Source organism: Taudactylus pleione, unplaced genomic scaffold (assembly GCF_031769625.1).
Source record: "Taudactylus pleione unplaced genomic scaffold, aTauple2 ptg000162l, whole genome shotgun sequence".
In the NCBI taxonomy this organism is placed as follows: domain Eukaryota; kingdom Metazoa; phylum Chordata; class Amphibia; order Anura; family Myobatrachidae; genus Taudactylus; species Taudactylus pleione.
Window position 1 is genome coordinate 4,257,357 of NW_028284564.1, and position 16,533 is coordinate 4,273,889.

At 40.3% G+C, this 16,533-nt stretch overlaps 1 protein-coding gene across 1 annotated transcript in view; it reads left to right on the plus strand.

The window, feature by feature from the left end:
* Window positions 1–16,533, plus strand: part of PRDM6 (PR/SET domain 6) — a 152,068-nt gene that overhangs the window by 16,669 nt on the left and 118,866 nt on the right. The window contains exon 3 of the mRNA XM_088475159.1: window positions 5,575–5,882. Coding sequence (XP_088331285.1) covers window positions 5,575–5,882 — 308 coding nt within the window. The remainder of the gene's footprint in view (window positions 1–5,574; window positions 5,883–16,533) is intronic.

Genomic DNA, 16,533 nt, shown 5'->3' on the forward strand with positions numbered 1-16,533 from the left:
AACTTCGGAGTTTCCCGTTCTCGTTAATTTTATATTGAATACGGGGATAAGCGGGAGCGCGCCCGATACTTTAACGCAGGTAAAAACTCCGATATGAAACGTTAACTTCAACAGTGAAGTTAACGTTTCATATTGAATACCCCTCTTGATCTTGAAAAACAATACTCTTGTATTATGTCTATTTTTTATGTATGAACAACCCAATTTGGAGGAAACTAAAGAAAGACACCGAATAGAACACCCACAACACAAGGATATAATACTATCCATAAACAACAGGAGATAAGTATTTTTCTATGAACAATTCCCTTGTTACACAAAAGATAGCGCCATTTATTCACACCTATTGTATTTTTGTATTATTAGTTTTTGACTACTGCATTGAAATGTGTATTTTTCTCTGGTACAGTAGAATAATCATTGGTTGCTGGAGGTGACATGAGGCAACATCCATTTAACATGAACTATTTACTGTATTGAGTTCCAGCAAACAGGAGTTCATATAATCGTCATCTATGGATAGAGAAACTATTTCCATACGTGATGTCTGTTTATATTATTTCAGACCTATTCTTGTAAGAAATTCAGAGTAATGGAAAAAGCTGTGACGGATACATGTAAAGAAACAATCTATTTCCATACCTCATTTTTGGCCTTTTACCCAGACTACCAGCAAGTCCCCAATTATAGCAGTTTTTGTATGTGGACACCTGTCACTAACAGGCACTTTGAGAAGAGCAATGGATTTCACCAAGAGCGCTCAACGGGCCTCAGGGGAAGGACACTGACATTTGATCACTATTGACCTGTGTTGGATTGAACAAAAGTGCTTTCATTTGCCATACAAGTTGTCAGGAGAAGCCATTATTTTAAGTCATTACAACAAAAGTTCTGCATATGAGGTTTTAAGATCATTACAACATAACAGTAGATCCCATAAGTATTAATGCTAGCAAACAGAATTACACACACATTCGCACATGCAAAATAAAAGTTTATTGTTATTATATTTGCCTAGTATATACAGTAGTTATACTGTCATAAGAAAGCACTAATGCCAGAGAGAAAAAAAACTGTTATTATGTTTTATCAAAGGCGCCAACATATTATTCAGCAATCTGTGCTGTCTACCTGTAACTATTTAGATACAACACTCACTCACTCACTTGCTTACTCGCTCGCTCACTCGCTCACTCACTTGCTTACTCACTCATTTGCTCACTCACTCACTTGCTTGCTCACTCACTTGCTCACTCACTCACTTGCTCCCTCACTCACTTGCTCACTCACTCATTCACTCACTCGCTCACTCACTTGCTTACTCATTAATTCACTCACTCACTCACTTGTTCGCTCGCTCACTCATTCGCTCACTCACTTGCTTACTCATTAATTCGCTCACTCACTCACTTGCTTGCTCACTCACTTGCTCACTCACTCACAAAGTTACTCACCAAAACAGATTGCCAAATCCATCAGAATTTCCATGACGTTATAGTATTGTGCTAATGGTAGATTTATACATTATAGATAAATACTTTATGCTTCCTTCTTTGAGTATGTAAGCACAGATGAGAAAGATTAATGCTAATCTCCAGAAGATGATAATCAAGACATATTTAATTTTTGGTGTAAATAAACCACTATTATACAGTCAGGTGCATAAATATTGGGACATTGACAGAATTTTCATATTTTGGCCTCTATTCACCACCACAATGGCTTTGAAATGAAACAAACAAGATGTGCTTTAACTGCAGACTTTCAGATTTAATTTGAGGGTAATTACATCCAAATCAGGTGAACGGTGTAGGAATTACAATGGTTTCTATATGTGCCTCCCACTTTTTAAGGGGCCAAAAGTAATGGGACTATCAACTCAAAAGCTATTTCATGGACAGGTGTGGGCTATTCCCTCGTTATTTCATTATCAATTAAGCAAGTAACAGGTCTGGAGTTGATTCTAGGTGTGACATTTGCTTTTGGAATCAGTTGCTGTCGACTCTCAATATGAGATCCAAAGAGCTGTCACTATCAGTGAAGCAAGCCATCATTAGGCTGAAAAATCAAAACAAACCCATCAGGGAGATAGCAAAAACATTAGGTGGGGCCAAATCAACTGTTTGGAACATTCATAAAAAGAAAGAATGCACCGGAGAGCTCAGCAACACCAAAAGACCCAGAAGACCAAGGAAAACAACTGTGGTGGATAACAGAAGAATTATTTCACTGGTGAAGAAAAACCCCTTCACAACAGTTGGCCGAATCAAGAACACTTTCCAGGAGGTAGGTGTATATGTGTCAAAGACAACAATCAAGAGAAGACTTCACAAGAGTGAATATAGAGGATTCACCACAAGATGTAAACCATTGGTGAGCCTCAAAAACAGGAAGACCAGATTAGAGTTTGCCAAACAACATCTAAAAAGCCATTACAGTTCTGGAACAACATCCTAGAGAAGAGTATGGAGAAGGAAAGGAACTGCTCATGATCCAAAACATACCACCTCATCAGTGAAGCATGGTGGTGGTAGTGTCATGGCGTGGGCATGTATGGCTGCCAATGGAACTGGTTCCCTTGTATTTATTGATGATGTGACTGCTTACAAAAGCAGCAGAATGAATTCTGAAGTGTTTCGGGCAATATTATATGCTCATATTCAGTCAAATGCTTCAGAACTCATTGGACAGCGCTTCACAGTGCAGATGGACAATGACCCGAAGCATACTGCAAAAGCAACCAAAGAGTTTTTTAAGGCTAAAAAGTGGAATGTTATGCAATGGCCAAGTCAATCCCCTGACCTGAATCCGATTGAGCATGCATTTCACTTGATGAAGACAAAACTGAAGGGAAAATGCCCCATGAACAAGCAGGAACTGAAGACATTTGCAGTAGAGGCCTGGCAGAGCATCACCAGGGATGAAACCCAGCGTCTGCTGATGTCTATGCGTTCCAGACTTCAGGCTGTAATTGCCTGCAAAGGATTTGCAACAAAGTATTAAAAAGTGAAAGTTAGATTTAGGATTGTTTAGTTTGTCCCATTACTTTTGGCCCCTTAAAAAGTGGGAGGCACATATAGAAACCGTTGTAATTCCTACACCGTTCACCTGATTTGGATATAATTACCCTCAAATTAAATCTGAAAGTCTGCAGTTAAAGCACATCTTGTTAGTGTCATTTCAAAGCCATTGTGGTGGTGACTAGAGGCCAAAATATGAAAATTCTGTCAATGTCCCAATATTTTTGCACCTGACTGTACATTCCTTAATCTCAATTTGTTTAATCGGAAAAAATACTTAATTTCTATCATGCCGATTGCTTAATTTTTAATAGTCTCTTTAATATTTTAGATATTATGTTTTGCCTGTTCTTCATTGCTGTTCATTAGCACATGTCTGCAGAGAGCGGGATTTATCTATTGACCACATGAAATTTTGTTAGCTATGCAGGCAGATAAATAGATTACAAATCCAAGCCATGATGGAGCCAAATTAACAATAGCCAAAGGTCACCCAGCAACTACTAAGAAACTCCCAGTTCCACAGCCGAGTCTACTTCCCCTTCACAAAATTGAGGCTTTTGCCTAGGTTGTTTTATGAATAATCCAGGCCAGATCTCAGATGTCTGGTCCTATTAATATGGTTAGTGGTTGTTAAATCTGTAAATTTGCCACATGAGATCTTAACTTGACTACTTTTTGGACCACCTATCCATCATCACAACCCTGCACTACCCTGCACAATGGCACAGTCTACTTCACAAAACAGAGAAGTGGGATCCAGGAGGTGGCCTACTCTGCCAGGAGTCAAGAAAGACTCTGCAAAATAATGGAGTCTCCTGTGCCTTCCGGGAGAACCCTCTGGCAAGTGCATGAGACGTAAACCTGGCTCTTCTGAATATGGTTCCATTTTCCTTTAAATCACTTTCTATCTTTCAACAGATCTCATTGTTTTTCAGGTAATCTTACAAAGCAATTGATTTCAGTCAGTACGTCTGTGTTTCCAAGAGCTTCTGCTACTACAGTTTACTAGTCAATACCAACTTTATTTATTCTTACATCCATCACTATATAAACCTCCTACAACATTCTTCTAAAAACGAATATGAGCGCAGAGGGGCCAGTAGTGACAGAAAGTAGACTTCTCAAATACAAAATCACTGTCTGCAGAGATTTGCGGGATGGATGACTTTTATATTACATGTGTAGACAACATGTCTCCAGGAAAACCATCAATAACCAGGAATTTATACAGTAGGAACCTAATTAAATTCAGTAGAACCTCATTCTTTATAGAACTCTACTCCTTTTTGTCTGTAAAATGCTGCTACAACCTGAACGTTACTTTTCAGCATCAGATTTATTATGTTACATAATATCATGCCCCAATACTATGCGTACTCTATTTTTCTGAGAATCTCAGTCATAATAATACATTAAATATTTAGTCTGGGATTACTTAAAATGACTGAAACGCAATTGTATATAGGCAAATTGAAAAATATTTGACAATTCTTTTTGGTGTCATGTACAGACAAGTTCCATTAATATACGGTCGCACATATTCAATACTATTTAAATGCTTTCACTGAAAATCCCCTCTTTAAATTGAGTTACACTGACCTCAATACATGACTTGGTTAGTTTTTGAACATTTAAAAGTTAGAAAAAACAAATCTTTTATAATAGACTATAACTTGATGCATTTTCCTTTATATTCAAACTACAGTATGGAAATATTTCTATGAAATACATAAGGATTTTGCTTTTGGCAAAAAACACCTAAAAACTGTACCATAAAAACAAATGACAATCCACTTCAACCGCATTCCAATGTACTATTGTAATTTTAGGCATGAATGGTTCCTTAGTCCTCACCCATTGTTTGTTCAATAGTCATATTCCATTCAAACTATTAATAAGAACCTTTTTGTAAGATAATAATGTTTATATGGCAGAGGTAGAAATGACAGCTGGCCTGCGATTGGTGGAATGTCATAGCCATTTAACTTAGTGTCAGCTACCCTTTCTATTAATGGACTGGGGACCTTATATTATTACAGAAATCTTCTAGCAGATTTCAGTATTTGCAGTAAGTATGGAACTTCCAATTCTGAGCACATGCTGGAGAATCCATGAGAAGGAAATCAGGGGCAACAATTCGAATAGGACTCTTGCTTAACAAAAGAATATATGTGACTTTTGTTGCTTAGGTACTGTAGGATTGTCAGTCACCTAGAGGTAGTCACTTTCAAGAAAGGAAGTAAGTTGTTGCAGTATAAGCTACAACAATTATAGATGTTGCAATATTTGGCCTTCATGTGTATACAGTTCAAAATTCCTGGTTGATGAGAGGCAGAATATCCCATTGAATCTTCACAGACCACATGACACTTAAGGGCTCGTTTCCATATACTATATGGTTTCTGCATTTTCTTTACCAGTTACTTCAAGGAAGGAATTTTATTATTTATGGAACTTTGCAGTGAAATGTGTTTATATGTTTCTTACAAAGAATACAATTTTGTCACGTTGCTTATCCAGACTGATATGTTTTCTTTATCTGTTTATTCAGGGTGTGACATGTGTGCTGATAATCGGAATGGAGAATGCCCCATGCATGGACCCTTGCATTCTCTGCGGCGCTTAGTGGGTACTAGTAGCACAGCATCAGCGGCCCCACCACCTGAGATACCTGAATGGTTGCGTGACCTCCCACGGGAGGTGTGTCTGTGTACCAGTACTGTGCCAGGTCTGGCATATGGCATCTGTGCAGCTCAAAGAATCCAGCAGGGCACATGGATTGGGCCCTTCCAGGGGATTCTCGTCTCTCCAGATAAAGTTCAAGCAGGAGCTCTGCGAAATACACAACACCTCTGGGAAGTAAGTGTCTGTTACTTCATTATATGATTAATTCGTTATATGACATTTTCAGTTATTATAATCGTGTTTGACACATTTGTCCATGATTAGATGTAGTTGATTACAAGTGCGATAACATTGCAGGTTTCTTCTTTCTCTTATATAATTTTCTTTATTGTACATTTAATTTTTTTATGTGAAGAATCATGAAAAGTGTTTATTTTTCTAGACAATAACGGTTTGAGGATCAATGAAAATATAAAAAGCATGGATTGCTCCATTGCAAGAAAACAGTCCCAAGACTGCATTTTCTAGTTTGTATCCATTGTCAGCTATTGTAGCAGCTCAATGCAGTTATATAAATAAAAGTAACATAAATCTCTTACACAGGGTCCACTAGGTAAATAGGGTGTCCGCTGTACAGAGTATTGGAATAGGGCATGACGCCCCTTTGGGCTGTAGTGTATCCTAATCGATTTATAGATTATAACTAATGAATACTGACCGCGATAAATGTCCACAACTGTTTAATATGGGATCTATATTAAATATGACACATTATTGTACATGAGAACGGTAATGTGCTGCTACCACGCATATGCTTGGAGGCTGACGCATAATGTAGTGAAGTCATTCTTCGCTTCATATAGCATATAAAAGGAATAGTTTTCCTTGTTATTTAATCAATTGTAGTGTGCGGCTCTCTGCATTGAGCAATAGTGATATCTGTGCTGAGTTGAAATCCCAGGACACTGAATTAAGCTAGTTTGCCAAGTTGACGAGACAGCTTCTTTCTGTGTTCCCTGGAGTCAGGCATTGAACTCTGATGCCACTCAGTGGAAAGCTATCTGTTTATCAGACATGCTAACAAGTTCTTTATTGCTTTCTACTACTGCCTTTCTAATGTGTCCTTTCTGTGTTTCAGAAGGAATACATTAGATAAACTGTTTCCTAGCAATAAATGTATCTGAACCTTATGAAATACGCGTCATACCTGTAAAATACCTAGTACATCATTGAGATCAGATGAAACATCAGGTTGTTTGTTGTAGCATATAGTCAATACAACTGACATGTGCATTTGGATTACTATTACCACCACGGCTATTGCTTACTTCAAATGGGATTTATTGGAATTCATTTGTTACCAATATATAGACTCATACCTATGTATTTATAAATAAATATTACATTTATAATAGTTCTTATTCATTTAGTGACAGTCTATAAGAGTATTGTGTTGTGAATGGTGTCAATAGGTTTTTAAATTTAAACGAATGTTTACACTTTTGTAATAAAGTGCTTTTGTTGATTAAAAGACAAGTACGCCACCATATCTGACAGACCAGATGTAGGTTCAGGATGGCAACATTTTGAAACAAGAACATATTAGTTTGGCAGCATGTTTACTGCCAAATCGGATAGTCTTAACTATTCGGTGATTGGTTGTAATAACTGGATCACTTGTGGCTCAGTTAATGTGCCCAGCTGATGACAATATGGAAACACCCATAGGTATCATTGCTCATTTTTTCACCAGGGACAATAACAATCTTTATATTGTTCTAGAATGATGATCATAGAAGTCAACAAACATATTGGCCTTTTGCTTACTTGGCCATAGTGCCATGTATGCCTGAATTAAAGCTTGGATTGCTAATGAATGTGCATTTCTATATGCCACATGTAAGGAATGATCTTTCATTGGTATTTATTAAAAGTCTCTTGCCAGAACAGTGAAATGATAGCTATCACTATTGCTTCACTTCAATTTATGACACTGCATATGCCCGGCCATAATGTCACGTATGTGCAGCGCCATTTTGCTAAAAGGGTAGCATAAGTGGATGGACATCCTTCTCATAGGTTAATGTCCATAGGGACAAAGCAGCTAATGCCATCTTCTAATGGCATTCTCCAATGGGGCCAAGCTTTGCATAGCTTTTCAGAGCTTGTTAAATAGTGCTATATGGCAATCCCCATTGAGAAATGTCCCGTTAGCCTAACGCATGAAATATATCTGACATCTCCTGGGTTAATATATGCTTAAACAGACCTGATTCCTGAATCATGTTGGAATACAAAGATAAATAGGTCCCTGAGGGGCCCCTGAGAGAGACCTAGTCAGTATGGTAAGACATGCTGATGTTTTTGGCGTAAGGGGTAAAAATAAATGCAGCTTCCTAATATGCATATTAACTAAAGGCATGGTAGTATTTGCTGTGAAATTTATGTTTTAGCATTTTTCCTGCTGTGTGATCATTGTCTACAGGCCTTAAAAACTCTCCTGATGCAACACTTTGTAATTTTTGTAAATATTAGTCTAGTTACTAGCACTCATCAACTGTCATTTTATGCTCTGTGGACATTTCTGACTTTGGAACATTGTTTGTCTAGGGTGAGGGAAGTGTAATGCTCGCTACACACTGGCTGACATATTGGCCGTTCAATTGAATGGCTGATATTTCGTGGGTGCACCGGCCAAGTTCTACAGACGATATGTCTGTGAACAACTGCCCGTACACTTGCTGCAGAGGCGGCCGGCCAGCAGGACCCGCGCCCATAGGCAGTGATGGTTGTTCAATGATTAGGAACAACCATTATCTGCTGATATATCTGTAGATATGCCGATATATCTGTAGATCAGTCAATCTGCAGATATATCTTTCCAGTGTGTACCCTCCTTAAATTGAAGTCGGGATGGTCTCATGATGTATCAAGAAGTCTATGTAATCAATCTTGAGCAAATCAGTGTGGTGTTGCCTGTAGACAATCCCCCAATTTAAATTCAAATGTTCTCATGCATAGATAATGTTACTTCTGAGCTTACCTCTAGATTCAACCACATCTCCAATCTGACTTTATCCAGCTTTAATGCTAGGAACTTACCTTCTCCCCTTGGTTGCCATGGGGGAGGAAATTAGTGTACCAGCCCCAGTCTAGTTGCTCTACCCTAGTGGAGGAATGAAATTACAATCCACAGGGACGATCTTTCCATACTCGATACCATAAGCACAGTGGTTCCAAAGTGTGCACCACCACCAACTTCCATGGGTGCGCTGGGACATTTCAAATTGCAACAATAGATGGCACTACATTCATTTTAATAAGGTTATGGAATGTTAGAGATATGTGTTTGTATATAAATACCTGTAAATTCAATGAAAAAGAAGAAGCGTGTTGTGCTTTGTGTGAAGTCTAGCCAGGGTCAGCGAATTCAGTGGTCACCAAGCTGTGGTTGCAGGTGCAATGGAAAAAGCTTTGAACATTAATAAGAAATGCTGGAGTTTGAGCCACAGACCAGTAGTGATGTTGTGAGGAAACAGAAATCTGAGATGATAGTGATGTAGAGATTTTACTCAAGCATGAAGAACTTTTGAGGTATTTTTTTTTGGCCTAGGGATGCTGTGAAAACACTAAGGGAGCCATGAAAGTGTAGGAATTGCTGCATTAGTGTGAGTGTGTGGGGGCTTACACCACGTGTGGCTTTCCAAAAACAAGTCTAAATAAATACAAATACACATACTGTATACTCATCTCTCGTTAAAAACAAAATCTTGGATATCCTGTACTTACAGAACCTTGTTCTAATAATTTCTTCTTCCTAAATCCAACTAGAATTAAGGTAAAAAAACAATTAAATTAGAGAGTGATGGGGAAAATTCTAATATTTGTACCACCAATACTTACATATTCAGTTGGGAGCTTATATTATTATGTTTTGGGGTTGAAGGGTTTGGATTTTTCTCTTTCTATTTTTCAATGTATTTAGTTCAGTGGAGCATGCTGTGACTCAGGGTTCCACAACGGACGAGGAGCCCACACATGCCCCAACAACATGGGGGAAGATGAGAACCATGGAACCTTAAGTAAAACTACAGCAGAGACTGTTGGAAAATCCACCACCTCTGGGGGGGGGCGGGGGCGGAAAAACATAGGGCACAGCCAATGTTCCCCTGGCACCACGCCACCATTTCAAACAGGACAGCAACAGTAATTACCACTACATAAGAAAATAACAAGATATTATAGATCCCTTTCTGTTCCTTTAGGAGAAAGAGTTAATTATGAGTAAATTTTAGTCCATACTAGAAATCAATTTTACTAACTACAGAAACAGTTGTTTCCAACTTACATTCTCTTATTGTGGAAACCGTGATTGCGGTTATGTTAAGTACCTCACTTTTATGCCAACGAATGTCAGAGATGTAAAATTATGATGGTAGTTCTCTTAAAAGTAAATACACTATGATAAAAATTTATTTACACATAGTTAAAGGTGGAGCAAATTTCTTTGAGATCAACATCACATTTGTACACCTTCCACTCAACTATGAACAAACTATTCCTCTCTAAGGGGTATATTTACTAGAAGTGCAGTTGTTGCCCATAGCAACCAAATCAGATTCTACTTATAATTTATCTACCACCTTCTAGAATATAACAGTATATAACGCTAGACTCTGATTGGTTGCTATTGGCAACAACTCCACTTCTAAAAACCCGCATTTTAGTAAATATACCCCTAACTGTGTTGTGCTGCCACTGTATTATAATGGATTGTGTATTCTATGTGGTTTATTGCAACACAGTCTTCTCAGTTCAGGAGACAGTGCACCATATGTGCAGACAAAACACAATCTACCTTTATTTCATTTGAAATATATGTATAATTATAATGTATTTGTAAGAGATATGTACATTCAGGCAGTTTATTTTTGCTGTTTGTTCTGCAAATGAATGCAGCAATTGTTGAAATGTATGGCTGTCCCATAGTCCCAGTAGTTACAGTAACATTAGTGAGAGTGACTATTAGGATACATAAACTTATGATTTATGCAACTTGTTTAAGAACCCAAGAGACCAGTTTTCATCTTATTACACTTTATTGCAACTAACATGGGTTATGTATAAGAGCTATAGTTACATCTGAGCTTACAAAAACACTTTGCAAAGTGCTCTGTTGGTAGAACAAAAGCAGTAAAATCTGATACAAAATATCTGAAAACTGCATTTATCCATGAGATGCTGATTATATGTATATTATACATTACAATTTCCAGATTAATAGATCTTTGGTGATATGTGTAGGACATGAAGGTGCTGATTTTGAGCTGGGAGTAAAGCAAAATAGAGCAACTTTGCACCTTGGCAAAACCATGTTGCACTGCAGGTCGGGCAGATGTAAAATGTGCAGATAGATTTGGATGTGAGCGACGTGTGTCCAACTGACATCTAAATTTCAGTTTAAAAATAAAGCTGCCCAGTATTTGTGGACTACATGCAACAGCGACAGTATTCACCCTGCATGCAAAAATAAAAAAAAGTGTTTGCATGCATTGCAACATGGTTTGCTCCAGTTACTTGCTCTTTTTGCTTTGCTCACAGCACAGAATCATCCACGAAATGTGCAACCTGCTTGATAAGATATACTCTCCCAAACCATCCCTAAATGCCATATTTCATGTGTAGTGTCATTTGTGAGAACTTTAGGCCTGATTCAGACCCGCTCGCGAGCGCACAGCGCTCGCAAGCAAGTCGATGGTCCTTGACTGCGCATGCGCCACCTCCGGTGTGCGCATGCGCGAGACCGGTACTGCGATGGCAGTTCTGTTGCAACGGGTCTTGCTACAAGACGGGGCGGCTGTCGATGTTGATTGACAGCTCGCCTCGTTTTGTAGGCGGGGAAGGAGGGGTGGCTGCACAAACGCAGACGTTCCCTTAGGATGCCTGGCGTTTGTGGGCGGCCCTACTGACATCACTCGTGATGTCAGTAGTGGACTTCCTGCTCTTAGAGCAGGAAGCCCACTCGGGCTTGCGAGAACTGAGACCCTACCACAGGGTTTCTTCGCAAGCCCGATGGTCGCGATAATCGCAATCATCGCCAGGCCGCTCGCAAAAGCTGTGGGTGGTCACCCACAGCTTAGCGAGCGGCCTGGAGGCCGAAAAAAAAAAATCCCTGCCCTGATTCAGAGCGAGCTCTCGCAAACAGCGAGCGGCTCTGAATCAGGCCCTTTGTTAGAATAAAGCTTATTATTATGTTTCAGCTTCTAGTATCAGTGTTCTAGTATATTCTACATTAAGAAGCCTTATGTAGCCTTGTGAGAGACACCTTCATCCCATTTATTATGGGTCATATTGAAGCTACAGACATTTAAAAAATATTAAAATATGAATTTCACTATAAATTCCGCCAGTGCCATAACAGCTTGACAGTCCACCCTGTGCCGCCCCATCCCCTGAGCGCATCACATCATGACATTGCTCAGAGAGGTCAGCGCCATTAACACTGGGATTTTCAGTACTGCCCAGAGCGTCCTAAGGACATGCTGGGTGGCATGGCCGCAGTGATAGTGGCTTCAAGAAGCAAGGTCTTGGGGAAGCAATGGTGCTACCCACCCAGCCCCACGCTCTGTGCTGCGGCACTGTTTGCACACTGTTTGCCCTGAATTTAATAACCAAATATACAGAGTTGTTTTAAGTCACGAGGGAACCTGTGTGCTAATGTATGGACCTCCCTCCTGAAAATATGGTACATGTATAAAAGCACATATGAAAATGGTAACAAAGACTTAGCTGTCATCTATGCAGAAAACCGCAGGAGACATAGTGCAGACGGCCGTCCTGTAAGACATAATGGGTGCAGAGTGGGCAGCGCTGGAACATCATGCACCCATCATAGATACATCACAGCAAACACAACCAAAGGAGGAACTTTATCAGTCAGATATGGTCATCAGACCCAAAATAGAGACAGTTTTGAATGAAATTGGGATTTGTGTCTAAAAAAAGTATCATAATTCAAAATGGGGAACCTTACAATGAACAAGGCTATTCAAGATGGATTGTCCTTCACCTGCTCATAGTATTTTATTTAAGTGTATATTCTAGCTGTAAATTGGTAGAAAGAAAGAAAAGAAAGTATACTTAGTTTATGAAAAAAATAGCAAAATCAGAACCTTTTGGAAAAAAAAGAGGGAGTGAGACTGGGAACATGTGATATCAACTGTACACTAGGCCAAATATATTACTCACATTGTTAATGTTCCGTACAGGGCAGACTGAAAGATTCATGTGTTATATGCTAGCACAATGCAACTTTGATTTGTTTCAAGGAAAAACAGTGTGAGGCGCTTTAAGCAAACACTTGCTCTGGGTACGTTACATGTATGCCAACAAAAGTTTTTATGCCTTATGAAAATTCCTCTTTATTTACATTTTTTAAGTACTGGGAACGATACCACTATAATGTTTGTGCAATGGAAGCCTAAAACTTTCTCAGCAATTAGGTATTATGGATGAGTGTGAGATAATTTTCCCCTCATGTGCTTGCTAATAAAGAATTGAAAAGGCACATTTGATTCCAGCATGTAGGAAAACATTATCTCAGTTATTAATGTGTCTATATTCCCAGGAGATAAATTAATCTATACGCACATGGTTTCCCTTTCTGCTTAACATCACAGTTTTATAGGACTAGACTTCAGGAATGCATGCACTCTGTAAGCTAACCTTTCTATGGGGGAAAATACACGGAAGTTTGAAAAGAAAAACAACTTTTCGTAATTGAACAGTTTTTGCAAACTTTATATATTAATTTCCATTGTATTTAGTTTTACTCAAAATATGTTGTTATAGTACAATCAGAGAAATGCAACTGTAATAATGTGATGTATAGTAAGTAAGAAAAATAGTTTTGTATACTAGTTGTACATTATGGGCCTGATTCTACGTCAAATGGATCTCTGTACACAGACGTAAATGGAGAGTTTTTGCATACGGTACATATATGCAAAACTAAATATGCAGATATGTATATGCTCATTTTTGAGTAAGTCTGTCCTATTCGCACGAAAGATGGCCAGATCTGGCATTTCAAGGGGGCAATAGGGCACCGACAATGGGAGCGCACTGAACCACCCTGACTTGTGGGAGTGTCATGGGAGTGTCGTGGGTGTGTGTCTAAAGTGATTGTGAGTCATGAAGGGAAGCCTATCTCTGACAGAGCTCTTGTACCTAGTTTGCGGCTGGTGCACGTGTTGATAATAATGATGACAATTGTGGTAGCTGGTGTAAAATGAATGTTGGTGCGCCTTTCCGCATGCAGGTGCACGCACTCCTGCATTAGCCCTACTGCTTATAGCTTTAGATAAAGTAGTAAATCTGGCTTTAGCGGTTGTCTGAATCTACTGAGAATCATCATCGTAGCTATGGTTGTGCGTGTGTGCAGCACTATTGCTCACCCATGGTTCCTGCATCTGGCTAGCTGGGTGCCTGGAACGACACCCTGCTGCCTGAAGCATCCTTGGGACACAGGGTCTCAGTGCTGCTCAAAACGTGATGAAATCACCGGGAAAATGCCGGCTGCTTCATTTCCCCAGCGATCTGCGCATGCGCGGTAGACTGGGCACACTCTAGTGCCCAGACTCTACAGATGCTGCGGTGTCCGGCAAGCCATATCAGTCAGCTGCTGGCTGCCGGGGAAAGAGGAGGAGGCCCCGGATGGGGAATGCACACGGGCCCCCTCCTCTCTTAAGACGCCCCTGACTTGGAGCTTCTTGCACTCCAAGAAGTGGATAAGAGGTATACATGTGCAATTGGAATGACTAAGGCTGTTACAATGTAATCTAAGCATGCTCCTTTGAGATGCATTATATTTTGGGTACCAAGCAGATTTTAAGCTGATAATGATGGATGATAATTGCTGCATATTTCTTTGCTAGATCAAAGGTAGCATGTTAGTCAAGATGCATATAGCTTCTATACTTCCAGGATGACTTTGCATTAGAATTTGGAACATGCCTGCGGGGATTAGTATCCATTCAGCCATAAGAGTATTAGTGAAGTGGGGCATTAATGTTAGGTGATAATGCCTGGCCTGCAGCTGAAGTTTCATTTTGGTATGCGTTCGGCATCCCGGTGGTTGGAATGCCAACACTTACATTACCGGATGACAAAGGTAAGTAGAGGGGTGGGGGGGAGTGGGTTAGGAACTAGGGGGAGGGTTAGGCACTGAGGGGGGAGGGTTAGGTTTAGGGTGTGGGGAGGGGGAGGTTAGGTTCAGGCACTAGAAGGGGGAGGTTGGGGTTAGGCACCAAAGAGGGAGGTTAGGGTTAGGATACGGAGAGGGGGAGGGTTAGCATACCGACCAACAAGTGTCGGTATGTTAACTCTATCGGGATCCCGGCATCGGGATTCTGACCGCCAGGATCCAGACTGTCGGTATTTCATGTTTCCTTTCACTTCATATCTAAGGTGTTCAATGGGGTTGAGGTCAGTAAAGTTCTTTCACCCCAAGCTCCGCAAACCATTTTTTAATGTACCATGCTTTGTGAATGCTGAAACAGGAGATGGTCTTCCTCGGTCTGAAGCCACAAAACATCAGTGCAGAGGCATCACAATGGGTGGTGACACCCGGTGCGGCACCCCTAAACCCCTTGCTGTGCAAAAGGTACGTGACTTCGTGCCCAGTGGCGTATCTATAATGGGTGCAGTGTGTGCGGGGCACACGGGCCCTGCACCGCACACCCTGCATATTAGTTTAAACCTACCTGTCTGTGGTCCCGCTTCGGGTGTCAGCACTGCTCAGAACACCAGAAAATGGCCGCCGTGGCCATTTTTCTGGTGTTCTGCACAAGCGCAGTAGACTCTGGGCACACTCTAGTGCCTGGAGTCTACTAATGCTCCGGTGGCTGGCTAGCCGCGTCAGTCGGCTGTGGGCCACCGGGAAGAGAGGAGGGGGCTCCCCACGGGGAGAGCACACAGGCCCCCTCCTCTCTTAAGATGCCCCTGCTCGTGACCGTGAGGCCATGCTCCTGTTTTGTACCATTTCGTGGATGTGACCACAGTGCTCCAGGAGCTGCAGGGAAGCCATCAGCCCCTCCAGATACAGGAGGTGTGGAATGGATGATGCGCGCAAGCACGCATGATCTTACATGAACAGGTAAATCTCTTATCTGATGCTGGTTTCAACACCTATATTCATTGAAGTATTACTCACTTACTGTATATGATGGAAATCACCGTAAGTGTTCTTTATTAATAGCTGGCAAAAGTTGTCGAAATCATATTAAAAATCTGTGAACTCATCCTGGAGTCATTGCTGCATATGCTGTATATGTATTCCATTTTACATTCTTCTAAAACAGAAAGAAACTTGTGCCAAGCATTCACAAATGTTAGAATTGTATTCCTGAGCAATCTGTCATCTCTTGAAAGTTCTGTTTTCAATTTAACTGATCTCTATATTTACTTAAAATATCCATTGACATTTGTAGTGCAATTTGTGAAAATGTTTACTTGATGGTGAGTTGGCAGGTCTTTGTGCTAGACATTTACTAATACAATTTATTTGGTTTTCACTAGCACTAAAGAACCTCCTTTGTACCTTTCTTGCTCCAAACAGAAAGATATTTAAGGCCCCAATTAACAATGAACCTAAATATCAGCGGCATATTTTGTTTAGTATCGCAGTGATACAAACTAATATGCCAGTGGTCTTCATCAATACTTACCTCACCAGCGAGGACCAGCAAAGTCCTCCTTGTCTGCTGGGTCCTCTGCTCAGCTGCTGGCAGCCTAACGTTGCCAGTGACGGGCTACTCTGTCATACGCATTCACGACAGTTAGTCTGCACATGTGAACCCGCAGTGCCTGGAAGGCTTTTTGCTGA